We start from the raw sequence: 21,471 nt of genomic DNA on the forward strand, positions 1-21,471 counted from the left end.
AGAAATAAAATGCTATAGCCTATTTTGAGGTCCCATTCACCTATAAGGATTGATGATATATCCATAAAAGAAGAAATTCTATCCACCTTGCATAAGCAAGAATCTGTATTCCTCAAATACAGGAAGAAATCCCATTTAATCACTTGCTTTTAACATTTTAAAATATGAAAGACGGATGCACATATTTTTCTACAATGGTTTCCTTCAAAACTTTAAATAACATGAGACTGTATTACTCATACACGCAATGGTCTACAAAAGAGCAAACCTCAGACATCAAGGGTTTTGAACCAATTAATGAAAAAGTAATAGAGAAGAATTCAAAATAACACATAACTAAATCACAAGGTAGCTTGGAACTGGGTTTGTATTATTAAAGAGGAGAGTGATATCTTTCTTATTATATGTTTTCTATTGGCTACAAACTACATCACTGAAAAAGTTGGAATAAATTATTACAGGGAAAAATTAAAGTGAATGATATAAAAGAACTAAAAACAAACAAATCAAAATGAAAACCAGTATGTTGACTCTTCACACTGTCTTTTATCTCCATGATGAAATAAGTACAATTTAAATACCAAAATATAAATACTAAAATGAGTTCTGAAGACAGGCAGTGAAAAATAACATGTCTTAGAGGAATGGCCTACATAACATGTTAAATATGATTTTAGCACTAAGATTTTGCAATACAAGGGTACAGCAAAAAGTTCATGGAAAGATTTGTATTATCCTTTAATTCTATTTTTCCACGAACTTTTTGAAGTCCCCTCGCAGCTGTTCATGATGGAATAAATTATTATGACAATTTTAGTTATAATATTTCAAATTGTATAATCTTTCTGATTTTCACTGAGCAACAAAATCCATTTCAGGTTTAAAAAATATGTATTTCATAGAAATTCATAAGGCATATTTAAATTACACATGGGAATTTTCTAATGGCTACTTCATCTTCAACTTCTTTTCATAGTACTTACTAGGTCATAATGTACCCTGGTTCACTTAGATGATAAATAGCAAAACATTCTGAATTTAAATACAGGACTGGAATTTAAAGTTTGATTTTTCCACTAGGCTGATCTGCCTCCCAATGAAACTATTCAAAATCTCATAGCAAAGTACTATCACAGCAGGGAATAACCTCAGGTTTCCTTTTTACTTCAAAGCTTTTAACTTTCAAAACTTCAACCTTTAAATTATATTGATATAAAAGAAAGCATGATCCATAGATGGGAGCTCAATGTGGTTAATGTACAGGTCAAATTTTAGATTTATACTTTAAATAAAGACAGTCCCAATACAGGAAAAATATTATTGGCAATACTAAAACAGAATTTCATTAATAGCTAATTTAGATAATAAATATGAAAAAATTATGTATTACATTTCATTGGACCTTAACATTTTTCTCATAGTTTCACTCATTAGTTTTTTTCCATCAAGTCAAAAGTGGATGACCCATGAAGGATCTCATGTTTATGTGAACATACTAATAATGCATTTGTATATTATTTTTGGTATAAAAATTAACGTTTACCTATATATCTTGCCCTTTAAAATTCCCAAGCACAGCGATGTACATAAAATAGCTGCTAAAATTCATATTTAACTTCATACATATATGATTCTAAGATATAATATTAAATGAGAGTTGAATGTATACAGTAGTTTTTAATAAAAATAAAGGAACCTGTAAAAATTATACATGAAATCAACCTCACTATTAGATATTTAATTTTTACATAAACATAGATATGCCACTGGTTAGATCTGGATCCTCAAATATGAACTACATATAAAGAAAAGTTAATGTTAATATTGTGCCAGTCTTATGTCATGATAAAAGCATTATAAAATAATACCACTCCTTAAGATATAAATTATGTATCTGTTATTAAATGCTATTCTTATGAATAAATCTTACCCTAATAATTTCCTTCTTGCTGACAGGATTTTATGTACAATCCAAACCACGAGTATTTGCAAAGGATAAGGTTAGGACTAACATTTTTCCTCAACTGTAAATTATAACCACTGTGCTGTGTCTGGTAAAAAATTTTATTTATTATCAAGGACCAGGCATTCCTTTATGATTCTAAGAATTTTAAGTGTCAGGGTTTCTTTTATATTGTAAATACATATGTGCCTCAGTTCTAAAAAAATTTTTATTAGCATTTCAAGGACAAAACCCACATAGTATAAATATATTCACACAGCACTGAGTATATCATGCATAATCTAAGTGTGTAAAAATATCAGCAATTGTACATTTAAAGAAAACTTACCAGACAGTTGTTTCCACTTGACTATCATTGAGCTGCCGATTGTCGAGTTGGGCAAAAAGTGGGAAAAGCACTTGAATCCCTCCAATTGAATGAATTGCACTATGAATTGAATGTGTTACTATAGCTTTCACATCCTATGTCCAAAGACAAAAATGTTTATTAAACTTCTACAGCATAATTTTCATCACTACTTATTTTCTTGTTCCAAATATATTTATAAGATAACTAAATAACATAGTTTGACATTTCAAAAGCTCTCAATTATATACTTTTGATATATGTACAAAATAAAAAATGCAGGTATCTTTGCTAATCACTTTTTTTTTTTTTGTCTTTTTCCGTGTCCGGCAACGGATCGCAACCCTCAGTGTCGCGCCCGTACCGGACCGGGACTGGCCACGGGATCGCAACCCTCGGTGTTGCTCCCGCCCCTCAGTGAGCGGCCGGTCTGTATGTGGGATCCGAACCCTCAGCGGGAGCACCGCTGCGCTTCTCAGGCGGCGCACTATAGCAGTGTGCCACCGGGCCGGCCCGCTAATCACTTTTAAATTTGAAATCGTGAGTTGAGAGATCTTTACACTGAAAATATAAAGCTAAAAACAAGTTATTTTAGGATAAGAAAACTATTAATGGATTGAAAGACACTGAGGTAATTTTTATGTTAGGGAATATTACTAGTACATTCTTAAAGCAAGGTATATTTTTATATCTAAAAATTATCTGCTCAGCTAATCAATCAATGTTATTTCAAAGGACTAGTACATAAAAGATAACAGATATGACAGATTTCCTACTAAGGAGACAAAGCCAAGGTAAAGTATATTGCCAAAAAAAGTTAAGAGGCAAAAGTACCATTTAAAGAACTGGAAAAACAAAAACAACAACAAACAAAACCCAGCAACTGTAGACTTACAAACAAGCAATGTGTGATACAAAAAGATACTGTCAATGCTGATAAGAACACAAAACTAAGCTACTACCTTCACCCACCTGGAGCATGAGAGCATGTGGGGAATGCACAAAAATTGATGCATTTTCCTTTGGTGATGATTCCAGGCAAAGTTGAGCATCAGTGGCCTTAGCATTATATGTAAAGGCAATACTACTTGCAAGTTTCCCATCATATAGAACCTGTTTATGATGTTCTGCCAAATGAATATCACTCTCAGATTTAAACTTGAAGGTACTCTAAAAAAAGAAAACTAAAGTAAACATTCTATTTAAAGGTAACAATAAAAGTCTGAAGTTTTAAAGCAGTGAAACAATTAGGATAATAAACAATTTGTAGTACACTATCCATGTGTCAGGCACTACTCAATGATGTTACTTATTTTGTTATTCTCACTTCAGTTGTTTTATTATGCTAATACTCAGACCTTTGTATCCTCATTTTCATTGCTTTCGATTGTTTAGGAAACAATCTTATTAGAAAAAATATGAAGCCAGACGATATTACATACAAATAGAATTTTACTTTAAATATTCCACAGCATAAATTTAATTTTTCTTAATACTTTCAAAAGTATTTATATAAGTAAACAGCTCCCGTCACATGAATTACTTACATGGAAAAATGACTTAATTTGAGACTATGGAAAAACTTGTTATGCAAAGATATTTATACCTTACTAAAAAGCATATGAACATATTGAACACCAATGCTACTCCATAATAATATCACAATATCCATGTTAAACTCAGAAGAGAAGCTCATGAAAACATATTCTTAAATGAAAAAAAGAACTAAAGATATGCCAGCTGTAATGAGAAAGGTATTGTTAGAAGTGGTAACAACTGTTCTGCATATATGAATCTGACAATGACAAATAATATTCAACCTCTGCAACATTCACATGATATCAGTATTTCTATTATTTTCTGCTTACAACTACTAAAAACACGTGCTATAGAAATTAAGATCTAGAAAAGAAGGAGCCAGGACATAATTCCAAGTATTCTGACTTATACTCAGTATTCAATGGATTGATAGTCAAGTCATCTGAATTATAATCCTAACTCTGCCACTAGTTATTTTTTCAATGCCTAGGAAATCATTTAACTGATGTGGCTTCAATTTCCTTACTCCAGTGTTATAATAAGGTTAAACCAAATGTTCCAAACTCAAGTTCTTAAGTGCAGTAAATAGATACACATATAAGTGAAAAGAGCCAGGTGGGGACTTCTTCAAACTAGAGAGTGTATGTCCTCTCTAAAAGTGGCCCATACTGCTCGGCTCAAGTCAATTATTGTCCATTGTTGCTAGTTCTTCCATATTTTAAGAGAAACATGAAATCTGGATTTTTATATAAAATCACCTAATTTTTAAATTTAATTTAAACATTTTTGAAACACTGTGCAGATCAAACATGTCAGGCAAAATTAAACTAGTTTTCTACTTCAGACCTAGTGTCTAGAGAGTCTTTTTAACTCGAACCTGAATGCAAACCACTAATTACAAGGCATGTGCCAAGACAAGAGCAGCCATAAATAATTTAAAATGTGTGTGTGTGTGACTACTGATCTTTGACATGTGTGTTTATGTAGTTCAATATTAGAAATAAGCCACCAAAGTCACACTATTTGGATCAAACCTTTTGTTCTCCACTCAATTAAATGGATTGTAGAACATTACCTCTTAAAGTTTCAAATCTAATCCTTTTTTTAATAATTTACAGATTCACACTTGCCAAGCTAGAAATAATGGTTGGGTTTAAAATACATCCTGGTTTAAGATAAAGATTCTGTGTTTGTCCCTAATATAATAAAGAACAGGCAACAATTAAAATAGAAAATTGAAACCAAGAATTTTTAAAACAATATTTGAGTGAAATTGAGATAACTTATTAGTCAGGCAGTAAAATTGCCAATATAAAACCCATCTAATTGACTTCTTCATTAGCTGCCTTGGTATTGGAAAATAAAATTTTTAACATGAATTTTAATAAGATTTTAAATGTTCAAAGCACTTATGTCAGGCCTTAAAAACTAATGCCACCTTAAGTGACATTACAAGAGGCGCCATTATGTGCCTACAAGGGCGTATTAATGTGGCAGCCTAAGACGGCACTGGGAGGAAGTAGGGTGGGAGTGTCTGCAGGAACCTTGCCTTAGCCCTTATTGGCCAAATACGCGCTTCCGCGCTCGTGAACACTGCATGATTGCAATAGCTAGACATTGAGATAGGATGCATGCTCTGGTAACCTTTAAGCTGATTGGAGGATGTAAAAACCTCCCTTCCCCATTTGCCTTTAAAAGCAAGTGCCTGTGTAACAACAAACAGAACTGCTCGACAGAACCCCCGCTGCGTCTGAGTGTCCTTGAACAGGCTGGTTGGGGCCAGCGGCTGTGCTTACCTCTCTTCACGGCTCTCTTCCCCGGTCTCCTTCCAACAGGGACCGGAGGGAAAGAGGAATCCGGACAATTCGCTCCCCCACAGAAGGAACACCAAGGGAGAGACTGATAGCGAGGCAAGGGCTATGCGGGTCGGCCTGCAGCGGACCCGACACACTTAATATTTGTGTTTCTAACCCAATCATTTTAAACTAAAATTTAACAAATATGTTAGAAATGTTGAAATGTTGCAGAGTGCTGATCAGAAGTGGAATTAATTATTTTAGAGGAGTAAAACATGATTTAATTGTACAAATAACATTGTTTAACTTATGAAATTTGGGAAAAGAATATATAGGAAATTGAGAAACTGCAAAAGCCAACTAAATAAGGAAGAGGAGAGACTACAAGAGTTGAATGAGCCAAGGGAAAACTGTAAATTTAATCAAGCAGAACAGTGCTGCCTTCTTAGTTGATGATATTATGCTAAGAAAAGTCATGTGTGTAAATGATGGGAATAGTAACTGGAAACAGAACAAAATATGTTCTAGCTAGTAGAGCTACCTTAAATTTAGGAAATTCGGTACAAAAATTTATACAGCAGACTAAAGATGAGATCATGAGCAGAAGAATTAAGATTATATATAAAAGGGTTTGAATTGGGATTGCATACTCCAGAGCCCCTGGATATGGTCTATTACTGCTGCTAGTCCCACTGTTTTGTTGTAGCCAGTGCCAGTGGAAAATACCCAAGAAGCTTCTATTATAAAACATAAGTCAATATACAATAGGCCTATGCTAAGATTATAACCTTAGAGAAAGATATTGCACCTTGTAAGAAAATATTACCCATGAAGCATATATCCAAGGGTCAGATTACTCTGATGCTGCAGTTTTTAAAAAATTCTTTTTAGCACCGTTTCCTGAGAAAGGATAACATTTGGCTTCCTTATTGTAGACTTTCCTTATTAATGATTCCTTTAATAAGATATGGATATTTTCTGGCAAATTACTATAAAAGACTCACTTAAAATTTTTCTAAATTAGAAAATCAAATACATATAGCCACATCATATGTTTTTATGCTGGTTTCATAAGGATCCTTAAAATACGGTATTTTATCAACTGCAACAGATATTCACTCTATCTATGTGAGTCCATAAAAATAACACTCATAAATGTTTACCATAACAATGAAATGCAGTAGTAATGAACTAGTAAATGAAGTAGTAATCAATTTAAATAACATGGTGTTCATTAATAATGAAGTATTTAAAATTTTAAAATATACCTTAAAATACAAGCCACACCAGCAAAAACATGGCAAGTCAGACTACTTGCAGATTGAAAATTTACTAAAATTATAAACCTTCCAACACATAATGTAATTTAGCTTTCCTTTCAAAAACTTTCAAAATAGATTTATAATTTTAAAAGTTATTTTTCTAAATAAAACTCTATATACTTTATAGAACAAAAACATTGTTAGTTTTAGTCTCAAAGCACTTAGAAAAGTAAAAATGTAAAGTATAAATAAATACAGAAATTATCTAAAGAGGCAACATATAATATTTATTTATTAATATTCAATGTTATCCCATATTTAATCCTCAAATTGTCTGTTAACATGTCAATGTGAGAAGGCACCAAATAACATAAAGACTTCCTAATTCCAGTGAGCTGTCGTAGATATTGGTTTTAATATATAATGATATAAATATCTGACTGTTTAGAGGAGAATACAGGTAATTAACATAGATAGTAAAATAGACTTAACAAAGGAATAGATAAAAATTGCTGTTAAGACCCCCCTCCCCAACACACACATAATGTTGCATCTAAAATTTTGAGGAATTTAAACCTGAAATTTTTTTCAAAGTTTTATATATATCAAAGTCTTAGCTTGTAACCAGAATTCATGTCAGAGGCAACCACATTTAGTTGATGCCTGCAATTGAACATTTTTCACAGTTTACCATTATAAATCATGTAGAATTTCCAGAAGAACTTCAAGAGCAGTTCAGAAATTTCAACTGGGCCCCAGCCTATTGTTATATACTACTATACTTGTGACCCTGTACTTATTTCTCCTGTTAAACAAACCTTTATGGGTTAAGACTGGTATAAACATCTTTGTTTTCCCTACACATAGTGAAAGCTCAATTAAGAGCTGATAAATGAATGAATCATCTAAAATCTACAGGTTAACAGTTCCAGAAAAATAAATCAAATTACACAGTAAAATCTGGAATGAGGGACGATGATAAATGGAAGGATTAGTTGCACATAGAGCTAGGTAAAGTTCATTTTTTTTCATATACTCATGTGCAAAGGTTATATATGTATTATATATATCATTCATTATTTATTGTTTACTATATGTCATGTATTATCAATTTTAATGGTATTTTTATCAATTTTAAAAGGTATTTAATATAATAATATTTCCTTAAAATAATAATAATGACTAACATTGACTGAGCATTAACTCCAAAGTGTCAAAAGGATACCTCAAATTAGTAAGTGACTTTAAAAGTAAACACTGGAAGAAATACAGTGAATTAAAAAAATACTATAAATATTCTTCTTTAGGTGACTATAGGATTCTACAGAGTTTCAGTAATCATTATGAATCAATTAACATATAATATGACTTGGAAAATATACAGGTCACTGATCCTATAACAAAAACAAAAAACATTTCTTAATATGAAATATCAAAAATATACTTTTATGGGTCCATTTTCAGGGTACAGTCAAAGGAGGCACATATTTCAGTTTACCATGGGATACCATCTACAATTCCAGTGGAATTTCAAGAGCATCTTAGAAATTTCAAAATGACTCTAACCTATTGTTTTATGCCACTAAACTTGTAACACTGTAGCTGACTACAAGTTGCTTTAGAAGTAAATCTCTGGGGCCAGCCCAGTGGCGCACTGGATAGTGCGCCGCTTGGGAAGCACGGCGGCGCTCCCGCCCGAGGGTTCAGATCCCACATACAGACCGGTTCCTGCTCACTGGCTGAGCGAGGCGCGGGAGCAACACCGAGGGTTGCAATCCCGTTGCCGGTCCCGGTCCGGTACGGGGGCGACACTGAGGGTTGCGATCCGTTGCCGGACACGGAAAAAGACAAAAAAAAAAAAAGAAGTAAATCTCTGAAAGGAAAATATTATGAATTTTCTTTTTTTTAATAGTTACAGAATATAACCGCTAATATTTATTGAATCCTGTATTATACTAAGTACTTTACAAGTCTCATTTCAGAAATAATTTTATTCATGCTTAAAAATATTATTGAGAAAAGGAATGGTTAGTTTGTCAGAAGAAAATTTTTTATATTAGGTGATCTGGGTTTGTAATTTATTTAATGCTTGCACAGCTAATTAAAAGAAACTATAGCAGTTCAGTACTTAAGTACCAAGACAAGATTATAAAGATCCTGGTCTAGGCAGTTAACAGTACACTTCTAAACAAAGTTAGTTTCTACTCACAAAAAAGCTAAAAGAAATCTAACCATTATGGCTTAGTCATGATGATCAATACATACATAGCTACAAACCTATAATCTCCTTATGAACATCTAAATAAAATGTTATCAAAGAGTTTTTGGCAAGACAGAGACTGGGGAAATTTGGCTTTCAATTTTCTTCTGGGCAATATTTGTAGGAATATATATTACATACAAATGACAAGTTCAGGTCAGGAAATTTATTTCATACAAAAGGATTTTAGTTCACTGGGTTTTCGTTTGCTTTATGTTTAGTGATCTAAAGGAAATAAATTATTAGCATGATACATAACAAAGCAAATAATCATATAAAGATTTTAAATCAAGCTTTAAAAAATGCTCCTTATTAGAAACTAAAATTCAAGTCTTTTAATAATTTTTTTGAACATGCTATTGACAGGGAAAAGGTAAAAACACAAACAGTAGAAACAGTATTTGACAAACACATAAAATCCAAAGTCCATAGTTTGTTTAATACTAATATACCAATATTAAATTCTTAGTTTTCACCAATATGCCACAGTTATATAACAAAGTAACATTTGGAAAAAAATTAAAAATTTACTTGAATAAATTTCTATCATTATGCAGTAATTCATTTTGTCTCTAATAATGCAATGATGCTTTTGCCCTTAAATCTATACCATCTTTTTTTTACAATAGCTACTCAAAATTGTTTGGGTCACTATGTCTCTAGTATAACATTTTTTTTCATTTTATTACTTACAGCACTTCTGTGTATTTATGTTTTGAGTCTGTCTTTATCAATAGCACATAATTTGATTTTTAATTATACCTAAGACTTAACATCTTTTACTTTTTACTGAAAAATTTATCCCATTTATAATTATTGTGATAACTGATATGTTTGTATTTATTTGTGTCATCTTATTTTGGTTTATTTACCCTACTTCTGTGATTTTTTTCTTTGAGATTCCTCTTCCTTTTTGCTTTTCATAACTCACTTATATGAACACTAAACTCTCCATTTTTATTCTTTTGAGGTGAACCTAGAAATTTAAAATCTATTTTCATCTTAAAGTCATCCTCTGAATAAAATCCATAAAATGCCTTATTTCTAATAATGACACCCACTCATCTAAAATGCAACTGTAGTCCAGTACTTAACCATATATTTTTTCTCAATCATGTAAACTAGATATCACTATTATTCATATAGTCAATTTTGCTCAGATATAATATGTTTACTACTATCTCTGCATGCTACTCTTTCTTCCATCTACAACCCTTGAAGGCTCATTTATTTCTCATTATCTGAGTACATCTTTCACAAGTCACTTTAGTGGGTCATTATTGATTGTAAACTCTTAGTTTCGTATGTCTGAAATGGTCTTTTTCCCCCCTCTTCTTTGCTTAAAGATGTTTCACTCAGTATTTGTGTTAGTTTTGTATGCTGCCTATCTAATTACCAAATAGTTTAACTAGCTTTTTTTTTGTCCTTTCTGAGACCGGCCGCACCGCACTCAGCCAGTGAGCGCTGTGAGCGCACTGTTCATCCCTATATAGGATCCGAACCTGCGGTGGGAGTGCTGCCGCGCTCCCAGCGCCGCACTCTCCCGAGTGCACCATGGGCTCAGCCCTAGTTTAACTAGCTTAAACAAACTTAAAGCAGCTTAAAACTAACACATTTATTATCTCACAATTTCTTTACATCAAGAATCTGGGGAAAGTTTAGCTAGGTTATCTGTTGAGGATCTCACATAGCTGAAATCAAGGTATCAACTAGGCAGCATTCTCACCTGAAGGCCTGACTGACAACTGGGGAAGAATCCACTTCCCAATTCATTCAGGTTACTGGCTGGATTCATTTTCTTGAATTCATTTTCTGAGGACTCTAAATTCTTGCTGGCTCTCAGCTACAGCCAGCTATAATGTTCCTAGAGGCCACATGTAGTTCCCTAACACATGGCCCTCTCCACAGGAACCACAGGGAACCCTCACAAAGATTCTGCCTCCTACCCCAACAGCTTGTTCCTCTTCAGTACCCTGTCCCATAAGTTCCACCTGTTTCAGCAGCCCTGAATTCTGATCTCAACTTCCTCAGCTCAGCAGAACCACCCTGCTATACCAGGTCTCCAACTCCTTGTGCCTCAATAAAAACACTGACCCCAGCCAGAGAGCCAGAATGAATATGCAACTCATCTTAAATGTTTTCCTGCTCTGAAGGGTCTTAGACCTGTGCTACATGTATTGACAAATGTCTAAAAAACAGATATTTTATCCAGTTTTATAACTATTTACAATGGCAGGGCACATCCAGTACTAGTTTCTCCATCATGGCCAAAATCAGAACTCATATTGAGAGTTTTTAAAATTAATTGAGAAAATTTCTAATTGAATAACAGGTTTCAAAAATTTTTTTTGCAAATTTTAATTGTCAACACCATAGGAAAAATAAACCAGTTAAAGAGTACAATAAAAAATTCAATATAAAATCATAGCTTCATCAGTTGTGTGAATTCATGAGAGGTAATTGAGAAAAGCAGATTCTTAACCAACAATGGAACCAAATCTCACTTAACAGATTTCCAAACTAATCTTATAAGCTTTATGAGCTATTTTTAAAGCTATCTTTTCAATGAAGAATTTCCCAGTTCCTACAATGACAACCCTTCTCCATGACAACATAAGACTTACTGTTTGTGGATTATACCATAAGTGCAGTAAACTTCACTTTTTAGTTTTTTCTGTCTTTCTCCCTTACTTGGTTATAAACTCCTAAAAGGCAATTTACAGTTTTGCATCTGCCATAATGCCTTTTATAGTCCTCTATGCACATAAATGCTTTAATAAATATTCTCTTAATTGTAAAGCTGTATGAGGAAATTCATCTGAATGGAATCATTTTAGTTTTTCCATGAGTCATTTTAAAACTACTTTTCCTTATTCAGGGAAAATTCAGAGTTTAGAATAAAATTGTCTATTCCTAATTCTTTACTACCCTATTTCATCTTCCTTGATTTTGGTCTCCCTCTGAACTCCATTTTATTATATAAAACTCTTGTTTTCCACTATTGCTAAATCTTACTACTGTTCAGTTTTTATCTCTTCAAATATTTTGGGGGGAGTTGGTTCAGAGAAGTTGGATCCTGTTCCTTTATTTATAGCAATTATAAAAGAGTTTATTGTCTTGAGAAACACACCAACCATTAAGTATAAATATGAAAATAAAAAATGTTTTGTGCCAAGCAGTGAACTTTCAAGTAATAAAATCTTTTTTGAGCTGAAAGTCTTACACTAATAATTACTGATATAATTTATTTTTATAATTTTCCATGAATTTAAATGAAAAGTAATTTGGCTTTCTATACACAGACACTAGTCTTGTAAAACACTAAAGGTATCACTTCTCTTTTGCTCATGATTATTGTCCTTTAAAAACAATTATTCTGAAGTATTTCACTGATTCTTCTTATCTTTACATTTTTCTTCTTTTTTGAATGGGGAGGATAGTGTTATTATTATGATGCTTAAGAACTCAGCATACCTGCTTTCTAAAAATAGTGACTGAAATAAAATACTGCAAAATGTGTTGTAAAACACTGTAAATAACTTTTCCATGTCTGCACTTTACCACTGCTGAAATGTTTATAATATTCTATTCTCTGGAACAAAACCTCTGTATCATTTTGTTCATATTGCTTGCATTGGAAGTAACAAGTTTTAACATACTTTCTTGGAAGTTTTAAAATCTTTTTGTGGAAATGTAATGTAAGATGTCTAATAAAACCTATCCTTATTTGGGAAAAAAATTGGTCTTAATTTTTTGAGTCCATGACGAAAAGACCATAATGCCCTAGTTTGGTTTGTAGGACTGAAACAAGTTCACATCATAATAAATTATAACAATTTTAGGTTTAAAAAAATTTACAATAGAGTACTTTTACAGGAAAGAGTCTTCCCCTTAAAAATATTTATAAAGTAATTTCAATGACTATAAACACATGATCCATTAACTAAATCTAATTATTTTCTTATTTTTTCCCCATTTGTGGTACTTAGGTTATTTTCCAAGTCTTTAAAATTATATATAAAGGTATGGTAAGCATATTTGACCATAAAAATGAATATTTATTGAATTATTTATCTTAGAAGGATTTTCAAAAGGAGAATTGTTATATAAAATGGTATGAACAGGAGAGGGATGAGAATGAGGAAAGATTATAAACAGACATGTAGGATCCTTCTGGGGTGATAGAATTGTTCTAAAATTGGATTATACTGAAAATTATAGTAATTTTTGCACGACTCTGTAAATTTACTAAAAATTATTGACTTGTACATTTAATATGAGTGAATTGTATGATATGTAAATTTGACTTTAATAAAGCTGTAACAATTATTTAAAAAAATAAGAAGGTATGGATATATTCTGTGCTAATAACACTAAAAGTAGTATATGAAGGCAGCACTTTTAATATATACCACAGAATATAAAAATTATATGTAATAAATGCACAATATACATTCTTTTTCAAGAACACATGGAACAACTAGCAAAAAAGACACATCTTCAGGTTCATAAAACAAGCCTCACAAAAATTAAAAAGATTAAAATCATATAAATGAAATGGATACATTCCTTGAAAGAATCAAATCACAAAAAAATTAAAATAAAAAATATATAATGTGAACTCTGATATCTGTTAAAGAATTTATATTCATAATTTAAAATTGCATAGAGAACACTCTAGTCTGCAGCTTCAAATGTGAGCTTCTTCAAACACTGAAGAAAAAAAGAATTTTTCAAAAAGAACACTAACACAATCCAATAAGATGAAACTCTTAAAAGCAGCATAAGAAAAATGACTCTTCACTGATTAGAGAACACCAATAACATCAATAGCAAACTTCTCATTTTAAAAATGGAAGCCAGAACACTGTGGAACCAAATTCAAAGTCTTCAAAGAAAAAATTTCAACCAAGAAGTTATATCTACAAAATTCATCTTTCAAATCTGAAAACAAAATAAAACATACTCTCAGTTAAACAAAAACTGAAATAATTTGTTACTAGCCACCTTATAAAAAAATAACAAAGGATTCAGTCATAAAAAAGAATGAAATCTTGCTATTTGCAGCAATATAGATGAACATGGAGAAAACAGTGAAATAAGACAGGCACAGAAAGAGAAATACCACATGTCCTCACACATAAGTGGGAGAAAAGAAAGAAACAACAAACACAATAATACATTGAACTTTCAGGAGAAAACAGACTATAATAATTATAATAATGTAATTCTGGATTCATAACATTTATAGATGTAATATGTATAGAACATCATAAAAAAGGGGAAAAACATAGCAGAGCTATATAGATATAACATTTCTATAACTCACTAGAATTAAATTAGTATAAATCTGAAGCTAATTCTGGTAAATTAAGATGTACACAGCAAGCCCTAGAGCAATCACTATGGAAATAAGAGAAAAAAAAATAGAGTTAAAAAACAGTTAAAGTGAAAATGTTACATTAGAAAATGCTCACTTAATGCAAAAGAAACTAGTAAAAGAGAAATAAAGGAATAAAAAAAACATGAGACACTACAGCTAACAAAAAGTAAAATGACAGATGTAAATCCAACTATATTGTTAATAATATTAAAGGTGAATGCAATAAACAATCAAATCAAAAGGCAAAAACAAGATCCAGTAATATAGTGTCTATAGGTGACACCAGATTCAAAGAAACAAACAGATTTAAAGTAAATGGAATGGAAAAAATATCAAGAAATAACAAGATAACTGGAGTGGTTGTACTAATATTAGACAAATAGTCTTTAAAACAAAATACATTTTACTAGAGATAAAAAGGACATTTTATAATGATAAAAGGAAGATATAACATTATAAAGATGTAGCAATCATAAACATATGTGCACCTGAGAATGGAGCACCAAAATACATGAAGAAAATCCTGACAAAAATGAAGATGGAAATAGGTAACTTAGCAATAACAGTTGGACACTTCAATACCCAACTTTCAATAATGGATAGAACAACTAGGCAGAAGATCAACAAGGAAACATAAGACTTGAACAAAAACCAAGGAGACTTAACAGATATTGCTAGAACATACTACCCAACAACAGCAGAATATACATTCTTCTCAGGTACACATGAAACATTCCCCTAGAGAGACCAATGTTAGGCCATAAAACCAACCTGAATAAATTTACAAGTATAGATATAATACAAAGTATATTCTCTAGCCAAATTGGAATGAAATTAGAAATCAATAACAGAAAGGAATTTGGGAAATTCACAAATATGTGAAAATAAACATATTCCTAAATAAACAATGTGCCAAAGAAGAAATAATCAAAAGGGAAATTATAAAATATTTTGAGGTGAATAAAAATAAATACACAAATACCAAAACATAAGCAGCTAAGGCAGCACTTGGAGATAAATTTATACCTGTAAATGTTTGTATTAAAAAAGAAGACTTCAAATCAACAACCAAATATGTCACCTACGACACTGGTAAACAAAAGAGCAAACTAAACCTAAAACAAGTAGAAGGGAAAAAATAATAAGGATTACAGGAGAAATTAACGGATTAAAGAAAAAAAATCGCAAAAAACAATGAAACCAAAAGCTGATTCTTAGGAAAGATCAACAAAACTGACAAACCTGTACCTTAACTCATTAACATATTAGTATTATCATCTCAATAGATGCAGAAAAAATATGTGACAAAATTCAACACCTTTCAATCATAAAAAGCACTCAACAAACCAGGAATAGAACAGAATTTCCTCAATCTGATTTTTTAAAAAATCTATGAACCCCCCCCCCCCCCCAGATAACAACACATTTAATGTTAAAAGACTAAAAGCTTTCCCATTAAAATCAGGAACAAGACAAGGATACCAGATTTATACATTTCTACTCAATATTATACTTGGACGTTCTACCTGAGGTAATTAGTCAAAAAAAGAAAGAAAGAAAAAGCATTCAGATTGGAAAGAAAGAAGTAAAATTGTCTCTATTCACAGATGACATACTCTCATATATAGAAAATCCTAATGAATCCAAAAGAAAAGTATTAGTGTTAATAAACAAGTTCAGCAAGATTGCAGTATACAGAATGAATACACAAAACTTAAGTGTATTTCTATACACTAGCAAAGATAAATCTGAACATGAAATTTAGAGTACAATTTCATTTACAACAGCATCAAAAATAATACTAAAGAATAAATTTAATTTTAAAAAAGTCCAAGATTTGTACACCAAAACCTACAAAACATCATTTAAAAAGTTATGAAGATCCAGTAAAGACATCCTGTATTCATGGATTGGAAGACAATATTGTTAAGGGGGTAATATTCCCCCAAATTGATGTACAGATTCAACACAGTGGCCATCAAAATCCAGCTTTTTTATAATGGATGTACTGTATGTATATGAATTAATACCTCAATAAAGCCATTTTAAAAAATTTTTTTTTTCCTTTTTGTCTTTTTTACTGACCGGTAATGGGATCGCAACCCTTGGTGTTGCACCCGCACCGCGCTCAGCCAGTGAGCGGGAACCGGTCTCCACATGGGATCCAAACCCTCGGCGGGAGCGCCACCGCGCTCCCAAGCGGCGCACTCTCCAGTGCACCACCGGTCCGGTCCTAAAAAATTTTTTAAACAAACAAATGAAGCTCTTTTACTCTTCCTATTCCCCTTCCCTTCCTGAAAAATTCATAAAGCTACCAGGTAGTACTAAGCAAGGTAAGAGCCTGCTTTAGTGGTAGAGGGGAGAAGTTGCAGTGGCCAGTAGGGTGGCAGAGCCCTCAGCTAAATGAGAAGTATATCTATATGGGTGAGCAACATAGTATCAAAGCCCAGAGAGGTGAGGAGGATGGCTATCTGGGCATGGAAGCCAGAGCCTGAGCTGAATAAGGAATGGATCCCTGCAAAGGGAAGATAGAGCCCAAACAGAAGGTATCCACATAGGAATGCTCCTTAGCATGGTGTGCCAAAGGCAAGCAGGATGATAAGGACAATCACATTGGTTTGGGGGAATAAAGGTGGAGAAAAGGCAATTCGCTGCAGGATGCCAGCATCAACAGGGTAGGAAAGCATCCCTAAAAGGGCTACCCAATTCAGGATGTCAGAATTCTAAGAAAGTGGTCAGGCATCCACCTGAAAGGACAAGAAGAGAGAAATGGATTGTGCCCTGGTATAAAGTTTCCACATATGTGCATGGTAAGGAGGATGTCTACATAAAAGAGATTCTCTGTGTGAAGAGTCAGAGCCTCAACAGGATGAGAAGGGCATCAGCCAAAGAGCCTGGCCCAGGGGAGGAAGCTTGACCTAGAGTATGGTTTGGAAAGCATTCATTTGGGGTATGCCTTGGCGTGTTGGAGCCTAAGTGGTTGGAGGAGGGCATTCTTACAGGAGGGCTACCTGAGGAAGGTAAGGACTACATCAACACAATGAAGCAGCCCGGCCAGGGAGGCAGAACACCAGCAAGATGGGAGCACATCTGCCTAGTGGAGGTAGCGGGCATGGAGTGTCAGAGTTCCAGCTTAAGAGCCTGACCCAATGTGGAGAGCTAGTGCTGAGCAAGGGTTAAGAGGGCACCCATGAAAGGTGAGAGACAGCCAGCAAAGGATGCTAAAACCTGCCTCAGGTAAAGATGGTATCCACATGGAAGATGAAGAAACAACTGAGAAACTTCCAATCAGCAGACTAAAGATACATTATAATGTAAACACAGTGAATTTGATCTTTTTCCTATGAAGGACATTCTGAGATAATTAGCAAAAATTTAACAGGTTCTGAGGATTAGATGCTTAACCTTCTGATTTTATGTTAAATAATAATTACGTAAAAGAATGTTCTTGCTTTTAGGAATTATAACATTCAGGGATGATGGGGCATCATGTCAGAACTTACTCTCAAATGTTGCAGGAAAAACAACTGCTTGGTTAATGTCTTTATAACTTTTCTGTAAATTATTTTATTTTTAAATTTTAAAATGAGAAAAAATAAAGGACAAGATAAACAATGAAGAGAAAGTGAGATGAAAGAAGTAATTTAAGAGAAATATAAATGATAAGCAAAGTAGATCAAAAATTTATAGTCAAGTCTCTAAAGAAGAAAATCAAAGCAAGAAAACAGAATAAATAATAAACAGTATGAGAAAACTTTCCTGAAATATATAAAGATGCAAAAGTACATCTGAAAGTGCACACCACATACCTAAGAAATTAACTCAGAATGACCATAACAAAGACATATCTAGCAAAATTACTTGATTTAAAGAAAAAGGGAAAAAATCCTTTGAATGTCTAAAAAAAGCAAATGTCCTATAACAGAAAGGATATTATTAGATTGTCATCACCCTTTCAACACCAATACCTCATGCCAGAAGAAAATTAGATACATATTTAGGATGTCCAAAGAAAGCAAAAGTTTGTCAAGGATTTTATAGACAAGAAAAATGACTTTCAAATATAAAGCCCCTTTATAAACTAATATCAAAATGCCAGAAATATTATTTCCATGAGCCCTTCCTGAGGAATCTCACTTTTTAACGAGCTTTAGGTACTCAAAACACACCAATACAAGGAAATGTGATAAACCTTAAATATATAGGTACTTACAGAACTATGACTAAACAAGAGTTAAAGGAAAATAGTATGTAACCGCTTATATTCAGCCCTTTTTCCTCCTTGCTGCCAGGAAGCTCCCATTAATTCTGAAATTCACTTTAGCAATTATATAAGAATTAGGTTTTGCACATCTGTATTTGTATTTTCTTGATTTTCTACCCTTTTTTAATATTTCATTTGGAGACTTCTGGTCAAGACATCAAAACAGACAGTCCGCAGCGTCACTCTCTTCCACAAATCAACGAATTTACAACTATAAAAAAGAGCAACGATAGCCAAGCTAGGGCTACTAGAGCTCAAGAGAAGAGGAGGAGAAACCCATGGAGTTCATGAAGGTGAGAGAAGCTATGATGAGAGAAAGAAAAAAACCTCTCTGACCATTTCGAGCCCAGCCACTTCCAGGCTGGAACTGCTGAATGCACAGAGCAGGAGCTGGCAAAAGCCAACAGCTGTGCCCTTCGGATGAAATTGCTTGGAGGCGGCAGGGGAGAAGATGGCCTTGGTGGCCCCCAGGCCAGCAAGACCATGAATAGGGCTTCTGTGGACCCACACAGGAGTGAGGAGCCACAACTGAAAAAAAGAAGCCACTCAGAGGATGGCGAGTCATTGCAAGGGACCGGTGCATGGCCCGTCCCATGGGAAGTGTTTGCAGCATGGGCAGTGGGGGAGACTAGCTGTTGGGAAAATATAGGAAAATGGTCAGGGCCCCTCAGATGTTCAGAATCTTGCTGAGCATTTGATGTAAATAGGCACGTGCGCTCAGGTATTTCTTGGTTATCGTCTAGTGTATTGCGCATGTGCACCCAGGTGTCCTTGGTTATGGACAGTATAAAGGATGAGTGGCTCTGCTCCACAGTGCTCCCTGCCCCCCGGATGAGCCTGGGGGACCACAGGAAGGCCACCACTGCTGTTGGAGGCTGTTGCTGCAAGCTGTTGCTGCCAGTGCCCCTAGGACTTTCGATGAGGCCACCACCACCAACAGACCTGTAAGCTGCTGCTTGCCATTGCTGAGGACTGAGCTTGTGTCATCTGCCAACAGCTCCTGGGATCTTTCCCAATTACCTAGCATGGACCTGCATGTGAGGGCTCTGGGGACCCAGCCTGGCATGTGAGGGGTCTGGTGACTTAGTCTGTGCAATGGGTTTGAAGGGTCTGAGCCCTAGCTCTGACAATATAAATGGAAACTTAGTATAACTAAAATAATGAAACATTTTGGCTTTAGTTATGATTTGCCTTACTTTACACGGGCCCACTGAGAGAAGACTGGGGCGCAGCAAGGGCAGCTGATGTGCACTACAATCAGCATAGACCAGTCAGAAGAGACTGGTCAGGAATATAGAATTGCATGGGGTGCAGCTTGATGAAAAATCTCAGGCCCAGACCAGAGTTTCTACACAACCCAGGTACACTGGATTTCACTAGATCCAGAAGTACCCATAATGTTATAATTAAAACCTAAGCTACACAAAAAGCCTTCCTCATGGAATCAGCAGCAAAGCAGAAATTTAGCTCAACCACATAGCTCAAGTACTGATCCCCACAGAAAGTTCACCCACTTTAGAAGTAAGTAAAGGACAAAAAATTAGTTCCAGGGCAGAGTTTAAGTGGTGAGAACAGTAAATAATCCAACAGAGAACTGAAAGAAAAAAAGTACCTGCAACCAGAGACAAAGTTTGATATTAACTAGTAAAGGTCTCATTTCAACAAAGAATACATATAACACCTAGAAGGACTGGAAGTCCCCTGGGCTACAAAGCCAGAGAGGGGGAAGGGACAGGGGCCTCAGCAACACCCCCCAACACCCACAACCAGTCCCGAGGTTGGGGGCCGAAGGCCTCAGTCACACACCCCTGACATGTGCAACCACCCCAGCGACAACCACCGATCCGCCTCAGGAAGCGCCCCAGGCTCTCCCAAGCTGGGGTGATGGGGGGCCAAGGGCCTTGGCCACAACCCCCAACACCTGCGGCCAGCCCGGTGACAACCACCAAGCCACAGCAAGAAGGGCCCTGGGTTCCCAAGCTGGGGTGGTGGGGGCAAGCGCTTTTGCTACACCCCCCTGACATCTACACCAAGCCCGGCAATGAACAAACCACCGCTGGAAGTCCCCCAGTCTCCCCTGTGGGAATGAGGGGGTGCTACAGGCCTCAATCCCTCTCCTCCTCCTTCCTCCTTTTCCCACCACATTTCAGTCCCTTTTCCCCTCTCTCCCTCCCTCCCAACTGCTCCACAACAACATCCTAGAATGTAAAAAAAATAAATTACATTTTCTTTAAAAAATAAAATTTAAAAAAAAAATTCATTTCTTTGTCACTCTATTTAATATCATTCTATCAATGACTGAAAAGCCACTTCACATATTTTATAAAACAAGGCAAATTAATAGGAAAGGAAGGCATGCAGAATATTAATCCCAAAATGTAAATTATAGAACCATTCCTATGCATGGTCAACACATGGCAGAACCAGGACTCAAACCCAACAAAAAGACTCGTGAGAGAAAAAGTGGCTGTACAAGCACAAATGCATTTCTAGAGCTAGTAAAACCAATAAAATGATACAGACAAAAGATGGTAGCAAGTAGAGTCACCTTGACTAAAAATAGCAGCACTATTGTTATTCAATATTATTACGATTATTAAAATCACTGAGAACAGAAAGATCTTTTAATAAGGATAAATTCAAACTCAATATACAACA

General features: G+C 34.4%; 1 protein-coding gene across 1 annotated transcript in view; it reads right to left on the reverse strand.

Annotated features, from left to right (window-relative positions):
- LOC103586076 (neurobeachin) overlaps positions 1–21,471 on the reverse strand; it is a gene marked incomplete at its 3' end in the record, with an annotated part of 263,314 nt that overhangs the window by 128,854 nt on the left and 112,989 nt on the right. The window contains exons 9-10 of the mRNA XM_008567211.1: positions 3,282–3,479; positions 2,292–2,425 (exon numbers count right to left, since the gene is read on the reverse strand). Of these exons, the coding sequence (XP_008565433.1) occupies positions 2,292–2,425; positions 3,282–3,479 (332 nt within the window). The remainder of the gene's footprint in view (positions 1–2,291; positions 2,426–3,281; positions 3,480–21,471) is intronic.

The sequence above is a fragment of the Galeopterus variegatus genome, unplaced genomic scaffold, assembly GCF_000696425.1.
Source record: "Galeopterus variegatus unplaced genomic scaffold, G_variegatus-3.0.2 Scaffold304, whole genome shotgun sequence".
Classification (NCBI taxonomy): Eukaryota; Metazoa; Chordata; class Mammalia; order Dermoptera; family Cynocephalidae; genus Galeopterus; species Galeopterus variegatus.